This window comes from Brassica oleracea, chromosome C9 (assembly GCF_000695525.1).
Source record: "Brassica oleracea var. oleracea cultivar TO1000 chromosome C9, BOL, whole genome shotgun sequence".
In the NCBI taxonomy this organism is placed as follows: Eukaryota; Viridiplantae; Streptophyta; class Magnoliopsida; order Brassicales; family Brassicaceae; genus Brassica; species Brassica oleracea.
The window spans coordinates 45,728,199-45,745,901 of NC_027756.1; the positions used below are offsets into that span (position 1 = coordinate 45,728,199).

The 17,703-nt window shown below is 37.3% G+C and overlaps 5 protein-coding genes across 6 annotated transcripts in view; 3 read left to right on the forward strand and 2 right to left on the reverse strand.

Moving 5' to 3' along the window:
* The first annotated feature begins 1,262 nt into the window (after positions 1-1,262).
* LOC106318583 lies at positions 1,263-2,552 on the forward strand. Its single transcript, XM_013756624.1, has one exon. The coding sequence runs from the start codon at positions 1,575-1,577 to the stop codon at positions 2,352-2,354; it is 780 nt and encodes a 259-aa protein (XP_013612078.1). The 5' UTR covers positions 1,263-1,574; the 3' UTR covers positions 2,355-2,552.
* Positions 2,553-4,256: 1,704 nt separating this feature from the next.
* LOC106318582 (ARM REPEAT PROTEIN INTERACTING WITH ABF2) lies at positions 4,257-8,854 on the forward strand. 2 transcript variants are annotated; one of them, XM_013756622.1, is made up of 19 exons: positions 4,257-4,612; positions 4,711-4,871; positions 4,988-5,160; positions 5,238-5,358; positions 5,430-5,504; positions 5,618-5,712; positions 5,814-5,889; positions 6,099-6,206; positions 6,369-6,497; positions 6,597-6,665; positions 6,809-6,868; positions 7,038-7,161; positions 7,272-7,411; positions 7,495-7,558; positions 7,641-7,720; positions 7,928-7,992; positions 8,081-8,198; positions 8,284-8,408; positions 8,508-8,854. In XM_013756622.1, exons 1-19 carry the CDS (start codon positions 4,348-4,350, stop codon positions 8,605-8,607), a joined length of 2,148 nt encoding a protein of 715 aa, XP_013612076.1. In that variant the 5' UTR covers positions 4,257-4,347; the 3' UTR covers positions 8,608-8,854. The 2 variants fall into 2 exon arrangements, with proteins under 2 accessions (XP_013612076.1, XP_013612077.1); XM_013756623.1 differs by having other exon boundaries at positions 4,260-4,612; positions 4,714-4,871.
* Positions 8,855-9,272: 418 nt separating this feature from the next.
* On the forward strand, positions 9,273-11,529 carry LOC106319055 (RAN GTPase-activating protein 2). Its single transcript, XM_013757274.1, has 2 exons — positions 9,273-9,472; positions 9,795-11,529. The coding sequence occupies exon 2, from the start codon at positions 9,797-9,799 to the stop codon at positions 11,411-11,413; it is 1,617 nt and encodes a 538-aa protein (XP_013612728.1). The 5' UTR covers positions 9,273-9,472; positions 9,795-9,796; the 3' UTR covers positions 11,414-11,529.
* A 3,885-nt stretch (positions 11,530-15,414) lies between these two features.
* On the reverse strand, positions 15,415-16,341 carry LOC106316756. Its single transcript, XM_013754629.1, has 2 exons — positions 16,081-16,341; positions 15,415-15,978 (listed from the first exon to the last, which is right to left on the reverse strand). The coding sequence occupies exons 1-2, from the start codon at positions 16,199-16,201 to the stop codon at positions 15,527-15,529; spliced, it is 573 nt and encodes a 190-aa protein (XP_013610083.1). The 5' UTR covers positions 16,202-16,341; the 3' UTR covers positions 15,415-15,526.
* Positions 16,342-17,076: 735 nt separating this feature from the next.
* LOC106315821 (putative methyltransferase C9orf114 homolog) overlaps positions 17,077-17,703 on the reverse strand; it is a 2,865-nt gene continuing 2,238 nt past the window's right edge. Inside the window, exons 9-11 of the mRNA XM_013753645.1 lie at positions 17,584-17,653; positions 17,368-17,445; positions 17,077-17,259 (exon numbers count right to left, since the gene is read on the reverse strand). Coding sequence (XP_013609099.1) covers positions 17,188-17,259; positions 17,368-17,445; positions 17,584-17,653 — 220 coding nt within the window. The 3' untranslated portion in view covers positions 17,077-17,187. The remainder of the gene's footprint in view (positions 17,260-17,367; positions 17,446-17,583; positions 17,654-17,703) is intronic.

Consider the following 17,703-nt stretch of genomic DNA (forward strand, 5'->3'; position numbering starts at 1 on the left):
GCTCGCTTCTTGTTTCTTATGTATTAGGGTGTATTTTTTTTTGTTTTAAAAACATGTATTAGGGTGTATATTTTGGGGTTCTTTCCCTTCGGATTCTGTTTGGTTAATTCACTTAAGGTGAACTCAAACCAAAATTAGTACGGTTTGAATTTTGTTTGGTTTGAATCTGTTCAGTTTGCAAACAAAGTGGACGGAAACAAACTTCTCATGCATGTTGTATTCCAAGTTCAAACTATTGTCATGATTTTTACCAAGCAAATGTTATAAATACCACACCATAATAATATTATAAGTCCAAACAAGTATGGCTTTAAATATGAAAGTTAGACTGGGTTAAGTCTTCTCAAACTATAACTAACTTTTTTGCGTTAATTAGTATTTTGATGTAACAAGCAGTATTAAAAGATGTACTAGTATAAGGTAAGATGTATTTTTTTTTGTATTTTGCGTTGCATGGATATGGACGGTTAATGATAAACAGTGACATGTGCTTAAGCATGATTATTAGAAGGTTATTAAGGTGGGGTTCTTAGCGAAATATAAGAATCTGACTCTTAATTTTTAACTAAAAAAACTAAGAACCGGCTATTAAATAAGAGTTTTAAGAGACAGTTCTTAGTTTTTTAGTTAAAATTTAAGAGATAGATTCTTATATTTCGCTAAGAACCTCACCCTAAGAACTTCCGATAATCACGCTCTCGGTGGTAATTTTTTTATTTGGTAACATCACTGTCTCTCTCTCTATCACTCCTCTCAGCGACAACATTTAATACTTGCACTAATGTAGAAAAATTAAAACAAAAATAAAATGCTAACTAAAGAACACATTGTACTCAACTTATAAAAGGGGGTGTAATTAATCAGTTGGAGCTAACAATAATAGTAACTTAGTATTTATTTTGGCAATGATAATAACTACAGGCTACATCAAGCTGCACCATAACTAAAACGAGTGGTCCAACACCAAGAAACCCGCTCAACGTTCCTCCAAGTTAATATTCATATCAATGCTAGTACTTCTTTGTTTTTTACTGCATATATAAAGACTTGACCTAACGGTAAAACTGTGTGTGTGTCAAGAACACAAATAATATTAAGTAATATCGTGTGTTGAGTTGTACTTGTTTTCACATGGCAAGAAGCTCATGTGGGTACATGTGGGTACTGTTCAATTATATCTCTCCAAATTTTCCTTCAGTCAAACTCATTGCCTCTTACAAAATCCACATCTACGATTTTTATTAAACATAGATCAAATCATGGATTACAAAAATAAATAATGAGTAATTATTATGATAATTCAATGCATCTTCCTTCCGGTGGATGTGAGTAATATTTTAAAATGCGAATTTGCATGTTCATATCATCTAATCTCCCATCTTCTTACAGCTCTGTAACTTGTCTGCCTCTTCTGTTTCCATCTCAACGTGTCCATGTGGTCTTACCTCAGTTTTTTTTTTTTTTTGTATATATTATCCTCATCATTACTTTCTGAATCTTCACCCCTCTCTCTCTCTCTCTATCAAAGTCCACTTGATTTGTCTTTCACTTCATAACTACACATTTGTACGATCATGGTAGTAGCGGAAACGGCGGAGGCTACGATGGTTTTCACGACGGAAGGACCTCGCATTTCCTTCTCCGCCGATCTGTCATCATCAGACAGCGAGGGAGACTACATCTGCATCAACCCTGAGAATCTCCTAAGGGGAAAAGAAGAACAAGTGAAAGCTGGAGACTTTGAGTTTCTGTCGAACACACAAACGATGCTCACCGCCGCAGACGAGCTGTTCTCCGAAGGAAAGCTGCTTCCTTTCTGGCAAGCCAAACACTCGGAGAAGCTTCAAAACGTTACCTTGAAAACAAAAGTCGTCGACGTAGACGAAGTAGAAGTAGTAGAAGAAGAAGAAGAAGAAGAAGAAGATCGTAGAGTTAAGAAAGAGGAGACTGTTCACAACAGCACCAAGGAGCAGGAGAATAATAACAGAGGAAGCTGGTTTCTTGACGACGACCCTTCTCCTCGTCCACCGAACTGCACTGTTCTGTGGAAAGAGCTTTTGCGGTTGAAGAAACAGAGGAACACCAAGACGACGAATACGACTACAAAGGCTTCGTCAACGAAGGCATCGTCTCTCTCTCCGTCTTCATCTTCGAGCTCGACTTCGTCTTCTTCGAGTTCTATTGGAGATGCGGTGAAGGAGGAGAGCGAGAAGAAAGGTAAGAAAGGGTTAGAGAGGACGAGATCCGTGACTATGAGGATAAGACCGATGATTCATGTTCCTGTTTGTACTCCCACTAAGCCTCCTCTGTTTCCTCTAAGGCTACACAAAAACAGAGTAGAGAAACGAACTTGATGAATGATGAATGATGATGAACATTGTTTTATGTATTTGTCTTTGTATTATCAACCCTTCTTTTGGTTAGTTTTTTTGTGAATTAGGATGTGTTGTGTTTTTTGTTGAGCTTTTGTGATTGAGATCTGTGGTGTGACAGTGTATAAATGTGAAGACATTTTCATACCCGAACACAAATAAGAGATTCATCATTGAATACACCCATTTTTATGCTTTTTCATCTCATTGTCTTTGTAGATTTGTAAAGTTTTTTTTCTCTCTTTTTTTGTTGTGTCTGTATCTTAGCCAAAGTTTTTATTGGGTTTGATCAAATATTTGGTTTTAGACTTTAAGATTAATCCTTGGTTTAAGATCTGAAAAATGTGAGAAGAGACAAAAGAGTTAAATGCCAAAGATAATGAAAGAAACAAGAAAGCAGAGTACAGGGGTGTGCACATGCAAGTTTCAGATGTTTTCTATCGGGAAAACTCCACCAAGGGCTCTGCTCAGTGTTTATAGGAAAGGGTCCACTTCTGCAACCCTGGCCTAACGTTTATAACCCAAAATCAAACTAATCCCTAACACATCAAATTCATAATATCCAAATCTCGTTAGATCATATATATATATATATGAGTTCAATTATTATTTTGCCACGCTGTCTTATTTCACTACACAACAATACAGAAACAGAACGATGGATGGATGTGCACAACTTATATAAGTATGTATAGTATAGTGTCTTATCCTCGGATCAGTATTTTTTCTCTATGTGTATACTCCAGTTGTTGTAAGAATGAAACAGTAGATACATTATGTAAAATTGTAAATTTACACACAGGTTACTAAACAAAGCACAAACCTCAAATTTTGTTGCGGCACAGGAAAAAGAGAATAACTATTTTGCGCAGTATCAGTATTAGGAATTGAATGGTATGAAATGATTTATTCCATCAGTCCTAAAAAAAAAGAATTCTACCATTTATCTTGAATGGAATGGAGTAGTTATTCCATCAATTACAAAAATATTTAGAACATGAATTTATGCAAGTTTATTGTTTATAAACTCAAGTAGCTCGCCCATTGGGAGTGGAAACAAAAAATGCAATAGCATGTACATGGACACCAGCTAGCATCACGCACATCATTCTCACTACATTGACTGAACTATCTATAGATTTGCCAACTTTTAGACCTCATCGATAATAGTAATAATTTATTTTGATCTGATTTAAGATACTTTAACATTCTGGTATTGAGACTTGAGAGAAAAACATGCTACTGAAATCCATATTTCATAATGAGCTGTGAGTAGTGTAATAAACTTATTTTACTTTCCTTACTTTTTAATCGCTTTTTCCTTTGTTTCATCAAAGTTAGAAAAGCTTGCTCGTGCCTCCGAAGTTTTCATTCCCATGTGGTCGTCAAAGAAATGGTTCATCACTTCATCTTATCTTTATTTTAAAGAAATGCTTCTTTCTTCTATCATCTTTGATATTTTATTCACACTTTTAAACACGTCTCCTTTGTGGCAGACCACCAAAAAGTCCAAAGGCCTCTCTACTTACTTGTTTTCTTTTTATAAATATCAAAATAATAATTATGACTAAACCATGTTAAAAGAAAATAAAAATCTAGCAAAAGTGCACAACCTTGATTCCTTTCGTTGTGGGATTATCAGATCATTCCAATGCTCCGATACACAGGCCTAATTTAGCAAATGCTCATCTCCGGCGTGAAGCGCAAATTAGCATTACGTGGCTATAAAACATTTCGAAATAGAGAAAACAAACAATAAAAATGTTGGAGATAAATTTTCTATAAACGAATTTGAAATTTATTTTCCCTGAAAAAAACTAAAAGTAAATAAAAATAAAAGGCGTTTTTACTAAATGCCCAAACTACCCCTGATCTCTTTTTTTTTTTTTGTCTGGATTGATTTCAAAACGCTCCTTCTTCTCTGATCTCCTCCTCTCCTCGCATCGTCGTCTGTGTCTCTTGAACTCGTGAAACGATGGAGCAACAACAACCGGAGAGGCGAGAAGGCCGAAGCTTCCCCGAGCGCAAGGGACAGAAGAGAAAGCTAGAGGAAGGAGCAGCCGCCGCCGCAGAGGATCGAGAGATCTCCGCCTCAACCACCACCGACGGCGGCGGCGATGCGATTCTCAACGAAATCGCTGCTCAAGTCTCCGTTCTAAACTCCGCCTTCTCATGGCAAGAATCCGATCGCGCTGCGGCGAAACGCGCCACTCAAGTCCTCGCCGAGCTCGCTAAAAACGGTAGAAGATCAGCTTCTTTCTTTTTTTTTTTCTGCGGTTTCTTCATATATATTTTTTTTGTTGATTCGTGACTTAGTTAGTAACCACCGTTTGTTCAGCAGAGGATTTAGTGAACGTGATTGTTGATGGAGGAGCTGTTCCAGCTCTTATGACGCATCTACAAGCGCCCCCGTACATCGACGGAGACTTGGCTCAGAAGCCGTTTGAACATGAGGTTGAGAAGGGGAGCGCCTTTGCTCTTGGTCTACTTGCAATTAAGGTTTAGTTACTTTACAAAGCAGTTGTCTTTTTATGTTATTTTGCTCCAAGTCTAGTTTTTTCTTAAGGATTATAGTATAGTGTTTGTGATCTCGTTGTGGAATTGACTGCTTACAGCCAGAGTATCAGAAGCTGATAGTGGACAAAGGTGCTTTACCTCATCTCGTCAATCTGTTGAAGAGAAGCAAAGATGGTTCTACTTCCCGTGCTGTAAATAGTGTTATCAGACGAGCGGCTGATGCCATCACCAATCTTGCTCATGAGAACAGCAGCATCAAGACTCGTGTTAGGTCAGCTTATTTAGGTGGTTTGAAAGATTTGTTTTTCGGTACAACTGTCCTCATGACTTCAAGTTCTTGACAAGCAGGCTCGAAGGCGGTATTCCACCTCTCGTTGATTTGCTTGAGTTTTCTGATTCAAAGGTTCAGCGAGCAGCAGCAGGGGCGTTGAGAACCCTTGCGTTTAAAAACGATGATAACAAGAACCAGGTAAATGTTTCTGTCTTACAGCTTCTATTTCAGTTTTTCGGTGGAGCATTATTCATTGTTTTTTTGTGCAGATTGTCGATTGCAGTGCTCTTCCCACGCTCATTCTAATGTTAGGATCAGAGGATGCTGCTATACATTATGAAGCGGTTAGGAATCTTTTACTGGGACGAGAGTTTTCATAATCAACTGTTTTGCTAGTTGCTACTCAAACATCAACATGACATTGACACTGAAATAACGAGTTGAGTCACGCTTTTAGGTTGGAGTTATCGGCAATCTAGTACATTCTTCTCCAAACATTAAAAAAGAGGTTCTTTCTGCTGGGGCGTTGCAACCTGTCATTGGTCTTCTCAGGTGTGTGGAACTCGCCGTTTTAATTACATGGTTAAGCATAGAGTTGTTACTGTTAACCCTAGGTTCATTCTCATCATTTTTTTTGAATTTGTCTATTGCAGTTCATGTTGCCCTGAGAGTCAAAGAGAGGCGGCTTTATTACTTGGACAGTTTGCGTCGACTGATTCCGATTGTAAGGTACTATTTCATCCCGGGTTTTCTATCCTCAGTTCGTTTGCCATTACCCCAAAGTCTAAACTCTTTCTGTTTGGTTATACTAGGCGTAAGTTGTTTGTTGCTATTGATATTTGTAGAATATTCGTTTCCAATTCGTGTTATCTATCATTTTCCCTGATTTATGTGTCTTTTTCATTCTTCACCTCATTTTCAAAAATATAACTTTGCAGGTGCACATTGTGCAAAGGGGTGCTGTCCGTCCTTTGATTGAGATGCTTCAGTCACCTGACGTGCAGTTGAAAGAAATGTCGGCCTTTGCACTGGGTAGATTGGCGCAGGTTCTTGTTTCAGTCATTTGTTATTTTCAGTTTATAAAGTTGAGGCATTCTTTTTTGGCGTTGTAAACTTGCAACTTCGCTCTGTAGACTTATAACCATTTGAGTTATATTAAATAACATTACCGATATGTCTTTTAATGTCTAGCGTACCCTTTCTCGCAGGATTCTCACAATCAAGCTGGTATTGCCCATAGTGGTGGTTTAGGACCTTTGTTGAAGCTTCTTGATTCAAGAAATGGATCCCTGCAACACAACGCGGCATTTGCTCTCTATGGCCTTGCCGATAATGAGGTGTGTTGTATGCTACCTTCCGTATGTATTAATTAGGAATGCAAAAAAAAAATATTTAAACCTCATTAAATGGGTTATTGATCCATTTTTGTCCCCTAGGATAATGTATCAGATTTTATCAGGGTGGGAGGTATCCAGAAGCTACAGGATGGAGAGTTTATAGTTCAGGTATGTATAGCGTTGTTACCCTTTCACTACTTTCTAGAATCATATCGTCTTATTCCTTGTATCGGCTAGATACTGAAGATTCTTTGCAGCTTTAGTAGTCTTTGTTTTACTCTTTGGGTGTTATAATTTACACTGCTTTTTAGGCAACTAAAGATTGTGTCTCCAAAACACTGAAGAGATTGGAGGAGAAGATTCATGGAAGAGTAAGTAAAATTATACCTGTCTTTAAACTTGCTCTTTCCACATCTGGTGACTAAAACATACACATGCACGGTTTGTGGTGAAACTGCTATATCCTGGTCTAGCTCTGTCGAAGTTTAGTATTTCTCTATCCAACCATTGAGACACTTGTTCTTTGGTTTTCCTTTGCAGGTTCTTAGACATCTGTTGTACCTAATGCGCATTTCTGAAAAGTCTATCCAAAGACGGGTTGCTCTCGCTCTTGCTCATCTCTGTTCACCAGAAGATCAGAGAACCATATTCATAGATGAAAATGGCATGTGACAACTTTTTTGAATTTATTATGTTTAGACTTTGACGTGTTATCCATTGTTGTTAAGATGTTCTTTGTGCAAAAAGTTTTATATCGAGTTTGTCTTTTGACAGGGTTGGAGTTGCTACTTGGTCTTCTTGGTTCTACGAACACTAAACAGCAACTTGATGGCGCTGCAGCATTGTACAAATTAGCAAATAAATCTATGGCACTTTCTCCAGTTGAAGCTGCTCCCCCTTCTCCAACACAAAGGGTGAGCTCCCGTCTTACTTCAGTCCTCCAATACATAACTTGTGGAAGTCTCATTGCAGTATTCTTTTTGTGTATTTGTGACAGGTTTATCTCGGAGAGCAGTATGTAAATAGTGCCACGCTGTCTGATGTAACTTTTCTAGTCGAAGGTAATCATCATATTAATCAGGAAGTTGCAGCAGTCTTGTTCGCTCCAAAGTCCATATGTAAACCAGAAAAATCATACTGCAGGAAGGAGATTCTATGCACACAGAATTTGTCTCCTGGCATCTTCAGATGCATTTCGCGCAATGTTTGATGGTGGTTACAGAGTAAGTTAGCTATTATTTTTGGGTGACCAAATCCTTTTCAATATGTTCTTGCGGAGGAAATGAAAAAATATCATTTACTAGCTATGATGACGATGACATATTGGTTTTGGCTGCTCTGCTTCTCTTTCAAAAGGAATATATGGATAGTTATGTTTCTTGTGTGCAAATTGAATATCTCACTCAGTTTGTGTTTCGTTTATACCACAGGAAAAGGACGCTAGAGATATTGAGATTCCTAATATCAAGTGGGAGGTTTTTGAGTTAATGATGAGGTATGACGAGCTTGCAGGCTTCTTTATTGTGAGAACTCTTAACATACATGTAAATATGTAATTGACTCACTTGGATTGTGATTCCCAGGTTTATATACACTGGATCCGTCGACATAACAATTGAGATATCACAAGATCTTCTAAGAGCAGCGGATCAGTATCTATTGGAGGGGCTAAAGCGGCTCTGTGAATACACAATTGCTCAGGTGAGCCAGAATACTTGCAATTTCAAGTGATGTGGTTTGCATAATAATTGTCGAAATCTAACACAGTTTTGCTTATAAATGAAAGGATATAACGTTGGAAAACATAGGAGGCATGTACGATCTCTCAGAAGCATTCCACGCAATGTCGCTGAGGCAAGCTTGTATCCTGTTCATCCTGGAGCATTTCGATAAACTGAGCACAATGCATGGGTAATATAAATAAGCTCTGTCTCTCTCTCTCTCTCTTTTTTTTTCAGACTATCTCTCTATTTGGCATTTATCTGAAACAGAGCGAATGAAAAATGGCAGGCAAAACCAGCTGGTACAGCGAACAATACCAGAGATAAGAGAGTACTTTTGTAGAGCTCTAACAAAGTCTACTACAAACCTGCAAGGCCTGAGGCTGTAAGAAGAAGAAGACTGGTACCTAACTAGGGAGGTAAGTAGACAAGGAATATCATATAGAGAGAGAAAGCTCGGTATTAGTAAGAGGTCTTTATGGTCTTGTCCTATCCTGAGTCGTTTTAGCAAATTTGCTGTGCGTTTGGTTCATTGTATTTTGTATCAAATTCTCTTCTGGTCACAATCGCGTCTTAAAAAGAGATCGCCACTTTGTATCCAAAACACCATTATGGTGAAACTTCCTCTATTCAATTCAAGATCCACGGACCACGGTCCAACGATCCTGTGTTAGAAGAAAATATACACTGTGATGATGGAATATGGTAGTGACAAATCAGTTCTTGACTAAATGATTAATCAGAGAGGAAAAATAATAATATTTGTTAATTTTTAATATTATTTGAGGAACCGACGACATATACAGTAATAATATCCCGTTTTGGCTTTACAACTAAATAATTGAAAGAAATGGCTTGCCATTAGGTTATTATAAAATAGCAACTCTAATATTTTTGGAGTTTCTGCCGGCAGATATATTTTTTTTATTATTTCAGAATGATAGAAAATGAAAGGTATATAATTATAAATAATTTTTTTTGAATATACTCAAAGAAAAAAATAAAATAAATCAAAATGTTCTCTTACAAACACCAAATTACAAGCACCAAAAGAAGAAAGAAAAAAATTACAAGTACCAAAGTGAATGCTTTAATGCTTTATGGTCACGACGTATAATTATTATTTTATATATTCTTTTTGCCTGAATGCTTTTTTTTATGATTCAGCGGGAGGGGAGATTTAATTTAAAGGAGCTCCGGTGAGAAACCCTAGCACCCTCTCATTTCGAGATTCAGCCACTGCTCATCGCTCAGGTACGCTTTTGCTTTTGATCTCCTCAGATTTTCGCGATTAGATGCGTCTTCTGGAAACTATCCACTATGCAATGCGATCTCCGATCTTTTTACAATCACTCTTCGTAATCTCCTCTGTTATAGATTTATGCAAAGTAGTGATTTATTTTATTTATTATTAGATTCGAATCTGATGATCCTTCAATCAAAGCCTTCTGCTCGCTACAGTGTGATTTTGAATTGAAAAATCATTCCTTTGGGCTCAAAGTTATAGTCTTTGTTTGACTACAGTTACAACCATTGAGCCTCCTCCTCTGATTCTTGAATGTGTGTGTTTGTGCAGTGATGGCTGATACACTCGATTCCCGACCTCACACATTCTCCATCAAACTCTGGCCACCGAGTCTACCCACAAGGCAAGCTCTCATCGAGCGCATGACCAACAACCTCTCTTCCAAAACCATTTTCACCGACAAGTTTGGCAGCTTAACCAAAGACCAGGCCATGGAGAACGCCAAGAGGATCGAGGACGTTGCTTTCTCCACCGCTAACCTACAGTTCGAGAGGGAGCCTGACGGTGACGGCGGCTCAGCTGTGCAGCTCTACGCCAAAGAATGCAGTAAGATGATTTTAGAAGTCCTCAAGAAAGGCCCTGTTTGTAAGGCTGAACAAGTATCTTCTGCTTCTCCTTGTAAGGAAACTGTTTTCGATATTTCGAAAGACAAAAGAGCTTTTATTGAGGCCGAGGAGGCTGAGGAGCTTCTCAAACCGTTGAAGGAGCCTGGGAATGTTTACACTAAGATATGCTTTAGCAATAGGAGTTTCGGGTTAGGAGCTGCACGTGTCGCTGAGCCTATCTTGGCCTCTCTGAAAGACCAGCTTAAGGTTGTTGACTTGTCGGACTTCGTCGCTGGGAGACCCGAGGTTGAAGCTCTTGAGGTTATGAATATATTCTCTAGTGCCCTGGATGGTAGTGTTCTCTCGTCTCTCAACTTATCAGACAACGCGTTGGGTGAGAAGGGTGTTAGAGCGTTCGGGACGCTCTTGAAATCTCTGAGCTCTTTGGAGGAGCTTTATCTGATGAACGATGGTATCTCTAAAGAAGCTGCACAAGCTGTCTCCGAGTTGATTCCTTCAACGGAGAAGTTGAGGGTCTTGCATTTTCATAACAACATGACTGGAGATGAAGGAGCGGTTGCGATCTCAGAGGTTGTCAAGCGTTCTCCGCTGCTGGAGAATTTCAGATGTTCTTCAACAAGAGTTGGTGAAGGAGGAGGTATTGCTTTGTCCGAAGCACTTGAGAATTGTACTCTTATGGAGAAACTCGATCTGAGGGATAATATGTTTGGCACAGAAGCTGGAGTTTCTCTGAGCAAGACTCTTTCAAGGTTCGAACATTTGGCTGAGGTTTACTTGAGTTATCTAAACCTAGAGGACGAAGGTGCCATAGCCATAGCAAACGCTCTCAAGGACTCTGCTGCGCCCATTGAGGTTCTTGAGATGGCGGGAAATGACATAACGGTTGAAGCCGCTTCAGCTATTGCGGCCTGTGTGGCGGCGAAACAGGATCTGAACAAGTTGAATTTGTCTGAGAATGAGCTGAAAGATGAGGGGTGTGTCCAGATTGCAAAGAGTGTGGAAGAGGAGCATTTGAAACTGCAATACATTGACATGAGCAACAATTACATAAGAAGAGCTGGAGCACGGGCCTTGGCTCAGGTTGTTATCAAGAAAGAAGGTTTCAAGTTGCTGAACATCGACGGGAATATCATATCAGAGGAAGGCATTGAGGAAGTTAAAGAGATATTGAAGAAAACCCCGGAGGTACTTGGAGCATTGGACGAGAATGATCCTGATGGAGAAGAGGAAGAAGATGATGAGGAAGATGAAGAGAAGGAAGGTGAAGGGAATGATGAGTTGGAATCGAAGCTGAAGAAGCTTGAAGTTAATGAGGATGATTAAGTCTGTAATGTTGGTTTACTTTTCAATGCTTCGTTTGTTTTGCACCAGAATCACTTTATCTGCTGCTGGAGAGACCAAAGATATTGAGATTTGGTGTTAATTTAATTTTGCCAACATCTTTGTGAAATCCTTTTTTTTTTTGAAAAAGAAAATGATTATATCGACAAACCCCACCTCATAAGAGACTCAGTACACAAAACTCAGCTAGTGATTCTACACCAAATCGTTTGAATCATATTTGTCCCATTAGCTTTGTTCATTTCCTAGTGTTCTGTGTTGTATGCCACCATCTTCACGGTAGAGGATATGTATTTTATTAATTAATTCAATAAAAAGAAGGACGCTAACATAATTGACTACTTGTGATGAAGGCTGTGGCAAAGCAATAGGCTTGATTAGTCTTTGTTGAAACCAATTTTGTTTGGTAATTCTTAACTATTATGTCCTAGATATCACTGATGATGATGTGCTCTCACACTAATGTACTCTGTTTTTCTAGACTAATCAAATTATAAACGTATTCAGGAGATGTTTCATGGCTGAAGCCAACAAAATTCAACTCAATTAAATCATCTAAATGGCTAAATCTTAAATCAATTATCTTTGAAATGTTGTTTGTATGACTATTCTGTGAATATTTCATTTCTTGAAAAGTGAAAACTGTGAACAGATTTTGAACCCTTTTCACATTGCAGAAGAAATAAATTACACCTGGATATACATATGTTGAATTTGATTTGTAGTAATGAAGTTTTTAATTGGAGAATAGATTACTTCTTACAAATTTTCTAACTTAAAAAACAATCGTTTAAATTTTGAAAACTTGACTCTCTTTATGAAATTTTCAGAGGAGTGTCATGAAACTACTTTTCCGGAAAAAAGACATATTTGCAGAATTATTTTTGAAATGTTGTTTTTATAACTAATAAGAAGAATATTAGGTCTTTTTGTCAAATTAAAAAATGGGAAACTTTAATAAATTTGATGGAAAAAAAAATTTCATCGTGTCACTATAATAATTACACTCGTCTCCTCTAATTCTGTCAGCCTCTCTTTACACTCACGCCATGATTCTTTTTTTTGCTTTCTCCCCAATACTCTTTCTTTCTTTTCCAAAATGACTATCTGTCCACTGAATATCACCGTTCGGAGAAACTCATAAAGATAGTCGATTTTATATCTAAAATAGCATAGCAGGCTCCAAAGATATTTTTTTTATCGAAAAGTAATTTCATGACACTCCTTGGTAAAACTCGTAAAGAGAGTCAAGTTTTTGAAAATTTAAAAGATTGTTTTAAATTAGAAAATATGTAAGAAGTGCTCCATTCTCCAATTAAAAACTTCATTACTACAAATCAAATTCAACATAAGCATATCCAAGCTACAATTTTTTTTCTGCAATGTTGAAACTTGAAAGGGTTCAAAATCTGTTCACGGTTTCCACTTTTCAAAAAATGAAATATTCACAGAATAGTCATACAAACAACATTTCAAAAATAATTGATTTAGGATTTAGACATTTAGATGACTTAACTGAGTTGAATTTTGCTGGCTTAGCCATGAAACATCTCACAAATACGTCTACAATTTCATTAGTCTCAAGAAAAACAATATAAAAACAAAATAAATAGCCAAATTACATCCCAAATTCATCAAGTAGGCTTGAGTGGAGCCCCAATCCAATTATCCAGAAGCCCAAAACCGAGCCTCAACTCAACCACAGTCAGCACCAACTATCTTTTTTACTGATACATGACAAGAACATAACACATGGGAAACAAACTCCAACATGTACGTGTTGAAAAGTAAACTTGATTTGGATCATATTATTGGGCTAACAACTCATTCATCATGTTTAGCCCAACCCAAATTCTAGAAAAACCTTCCACCTCCATAAGATAAAAGCCTAGATATTTTGGTAGAATTATCTAGATAATTAGGATAAAATTATCTAGATATTTAAGTAGAATTATCTAGAATTAGAATTATAATATTTGAGATATTTTGTACTTTGGAGGCTATAAATACATTCACTCTCCTTTCATTTTCTACCATCAAGAAGTATTCAAGTTTGTAAGAATCATCTAAGTAATAAGAATCCTCTTCTAAATTATAAAAGCTTTCTTCTTCACAAAATTTTTTTCTCTTCAAACACTTAAACACTTTCTCCATCTTTATAAAGTTTTTCATTCCAACAGTACGGATAAAGCAGCTGCGCCTCAGTTGCAGTGTTATCGTCCAATGCTTGTAAATATAATAAATCAATGCCTACAAATTAAAATATGAATTACCTTCTACTAAAGAGTCCGTGAATTCATATTCATGCAATATATGTTCGATGCTCTTTTGTTTATCAGACAAAATTGCAGTTTGGATCCAATTTTGTGTTAAGATCAAGGCTTCACACATAGGAGGAGAAATATAACTCCTATATGGATCTAAGATTCGACTGGCAGTGCTGAAAGCAGATTAAAATGAAACAGAGGAGACATGGATCGCAAGAACATCCTTAGCTATTTCAGACAAGATAGGAAACTTCACACTATTGTCTCTCCACCATGATAGAATGTCATACCTTGTACCCAAGTTATTAGCTGATTCTACTTCAACATTTTCCATCAAGTATATGCTTAACTCATTAGCTGATTTAATACATTGGTTCACAGACTGCATTTGCTGATAAAGCATGGAAAATAATGTGGACCGATGATGAGTGCTACTAGATAAAGATCCACCAACCGCCGTATCAGTAACCAAACAAGCTGCGTGTCTAGTTTGACTTTCATTCGATGCATCCATGTTACTGCTCTGAGATATCTTATACGCATCAAATAACTTACGTAAACGACGCATGACTTTTTTCCTTCATTTCAATAGCAGTCGAACTGTTTTTGCCGTACATGTTTTCAAAGCAAATGGTAGGAAAGACCATCTTATTGTGTGGATCGAAGACACTGGCAACAATTAATATTGGATTCAAGTTATCCAAACCATCCCAATATTTGTCAAACATTTCTCGCATTGGAGATACCATAGCTCTCAGTTTAGGATCATAATGATTACTCAGTGAGATGAATTAGGTCTCGATGCTGCAAATTTCATCATAACATGAACTAGACGTCAATGTTTTAAAAGCAGAAAATGCCAAAGCATGCAAAATCAAATCAAATCTAGATAATAATTGAAGAAAAAGAAAAGAAAATTATTAAAACATACTTTCACTCAATCAATGATTCAATGGCGATAGGAACTATGAAGCAAAAGATTACAAGAATAAGCCCTAATTTGAAAACACTTAAAACAATAATAAAAGTATAAAACCATGAAACTGAAAACTTCAAACAAACAATCCAAGCAAATCAGAGAAAACAGTGCAGAATCGGAGATCAAGCCTAGTTATTCCACTTAAAGATCCACCAAACCTATCTCAAATTTGATCTAACATCAATTAAAGCTATAATACATACCAAACATAAGAACTTGCCTCGAGAGAAACTAGACTTAAACCAAAACGAAACCAAAGCTATAAAGAAGCAAGTAGTATGACTTACTGAGACATACCTGTTAGGCTATTTGTTTTTTTGTCCAGATATTTCAATCTATTAAAACTGAGAAACAGAAACAAACTGATTCAGTTCTCCACACCCCACCTCATGAGAGACTCGCTACACAAACTCAGTCTAGTGACTGTGCACCAAATCGTTTGAATCCTATTTGTCCCATTAGATCTGTACATTTACTAGTGTTCTGTGCTGGCGTATGCCAGCCATCTTCAGTGTAGAGGGTATGTATTGAGTTATTATTCAATAAAAAAAGAAGCAGGACACTAATATAATTGACTACTTGTGATGGAAGGCTTGATTAATTCTCAAGGATTATGTCCTTAAACTCATTTCATCTACGATGATGGATGGTTGTGTAAATGTAATGCTGATGAGCTCTCACGCTAATATAGTCAAGTTGCATAGACATCACTGAAGCAATGGTAAGTAGTGATGAAATAATATAAGTAGTGATATAGATAAGCTGATCTGAATGTATGAGTAACTGAGAAAAACAAAAACAAAACAAAGAAGATTCATGGGTTTTTACATGGAAATTCCGAAAGCAACATCAGATTCTTCTACCCCTCATAGTAGTGGTAACACTTTTCTTCTTGGAACTAGTTACAGCAACATTAATAGGAAGAGGAGGAGGAGGCTTCTTGTTCTCCTTGGTCATGCTCATGCTCATGCTCCTCAGAGAATACCTCGGCTTTGTTGTCTCAACAGTGGTCTTCTTCTTGGCGGTTACTCTTCTCTTGGTGGTTATAGGCTCGACTCCGAGATTATAAGGAGTTCCTTTGACTACAGATTCTTCTCCTCCGTTCTTCCTCTTCAATCGCTCGTTCCTCCTCGCCGAATACTCTTCGTAGAACCTCCCTCTCTCGAACACCAACGGAGCCGAATCTGCAGCCAAATTCTCCAGATTCGACGCCTCAGCTCTGGTTTTCACATCCTCTGACTCGACCGAGAGCTTAGCTTCCACATCTCCATGGCTTAACCTTCGTCCCGGCTTCGTCATGCCTAGTTTTCGTTAGGGAGAATCAATCATCATCGAACAAATTATTGAAACTCCCAGACGAGATAGATTGATCGTTAACAGGGGATTTGATGAAGCGAACATACCTGGTGGTGTTTGCAGTGTCGAAGAAGAAGAGTTGGAGAGGAGGACCTGGCGTGATCGGAGACGGATCGGAGATTTAGGAAGCGGTGGTTTCAGGTAAGGTGATCTCATCCTCGACGACATCTTCTTCTCGCAATTAGATTTCAAAATTTTCTCAAAGAGAGAAAGAGTTTGGTTGGTATAAGAGATTTTGGAGGAAAGAGCGGCCTTTTCTCATCCGACGGCTGAGATTGCTCCTCATTCAAAATGGCAATGTTTTTTGTTTTTTTTTTCTTCCCTTTGAGTTCAAATTTAAGAAGAAGAAGAAAGGTGCGTTGGTGTTGAACCGTTCGTTATTCAAACATTAAATTAATATAACTTAGGGAGGGAGGATACACATTAATCTTGTTGTATGACGTTTCCTTTTAGATAACTCTTTAATACAAACGTTGACTAATAAATAATACGTTTGTGTGTGTTAAGAAACTTGCTTTGTTTTGTTTTGGTAAGAACAGCAAACGAATTAAGAAACTTTGATGTTGACTAATAATATATGATAACTCTTTATTACAAAATGTTTACCTATGTTGGGGGAGGATAACACATTAAGCTTGTTAGATATATGACTTTTAGATTAACTCCCATTTCGAAGAAGTATACACAATCATCTTGTTGACTTTTAGTCAACTCTTTATCATGTTCACATTTAGCCTTTTTCTTTCCCATAAGCTTAGACTAGTGTGTTCTTCTCTTGGCTTTACTGTCCTTGTTTTTAACTTTGCGACCTCGAGCATGACCCATTGTGTGTTTCTGCTTCCATGCAGCTATGAGAATACAGCATTCATAAGCTATGGGTTTTATACTTTCCACAAATCACTTAACAAAGGAAAAGTTTAACAAGAACAAAAAAAAACTTTAGTTGGTAATCCATAAATTAATTCTTCATTGTCCAAATGGGTACATTTCTTGGGGCACCACTGGATACAAAATTTAATACCGGATACTGGCATAGTACGATGAGAAGATAACTGAATCCAACACATCAATTAGGAAAAGCTTTCTCGACATAGGTTACATTACATCACCTCAAATCTAATGTCAAACAATAGCTTCTTCGTTTGACTCTTCTATCAAGCTTCAACTCCTCTCATTGCCCTGCTAATGGGTTCTTGGAAGTACTGAAGTGATATAAACATCGCTTCCTGCATATATTTATCGCAGCCATTTTCTCAGCTCAGCCATCATAAAACATAACAAAAAGACCAGATCCATTTCGCATATAAAGGAAAAGAAACAAAAACAGCAAATACCTCTGTTCGAATGGTTCGGCTTCCTTGATGTGGACATGTGTTCAAGTATATATTAAACGCTTCTCGCACGTTTTTCCCCTGTAATTATATACATACATACAAATCACAGTAAAAAAAACGGAAACACTTTTGAGAACTTTTGAATTATCTGTGAGAGATAAATAGGTTTCTAATACAAATTTCTTGATACTATGAGGGTCATGGAAACACATTTACCTTATACTGATTATCTTCTTCAACACTTTCTTCAAGACCAGCAAGTCCTCCAAATGCAATCAATAGATGCCTATGAAAATTCATGCCACAACCAGACATAATAAAAACTTATATCAGGTT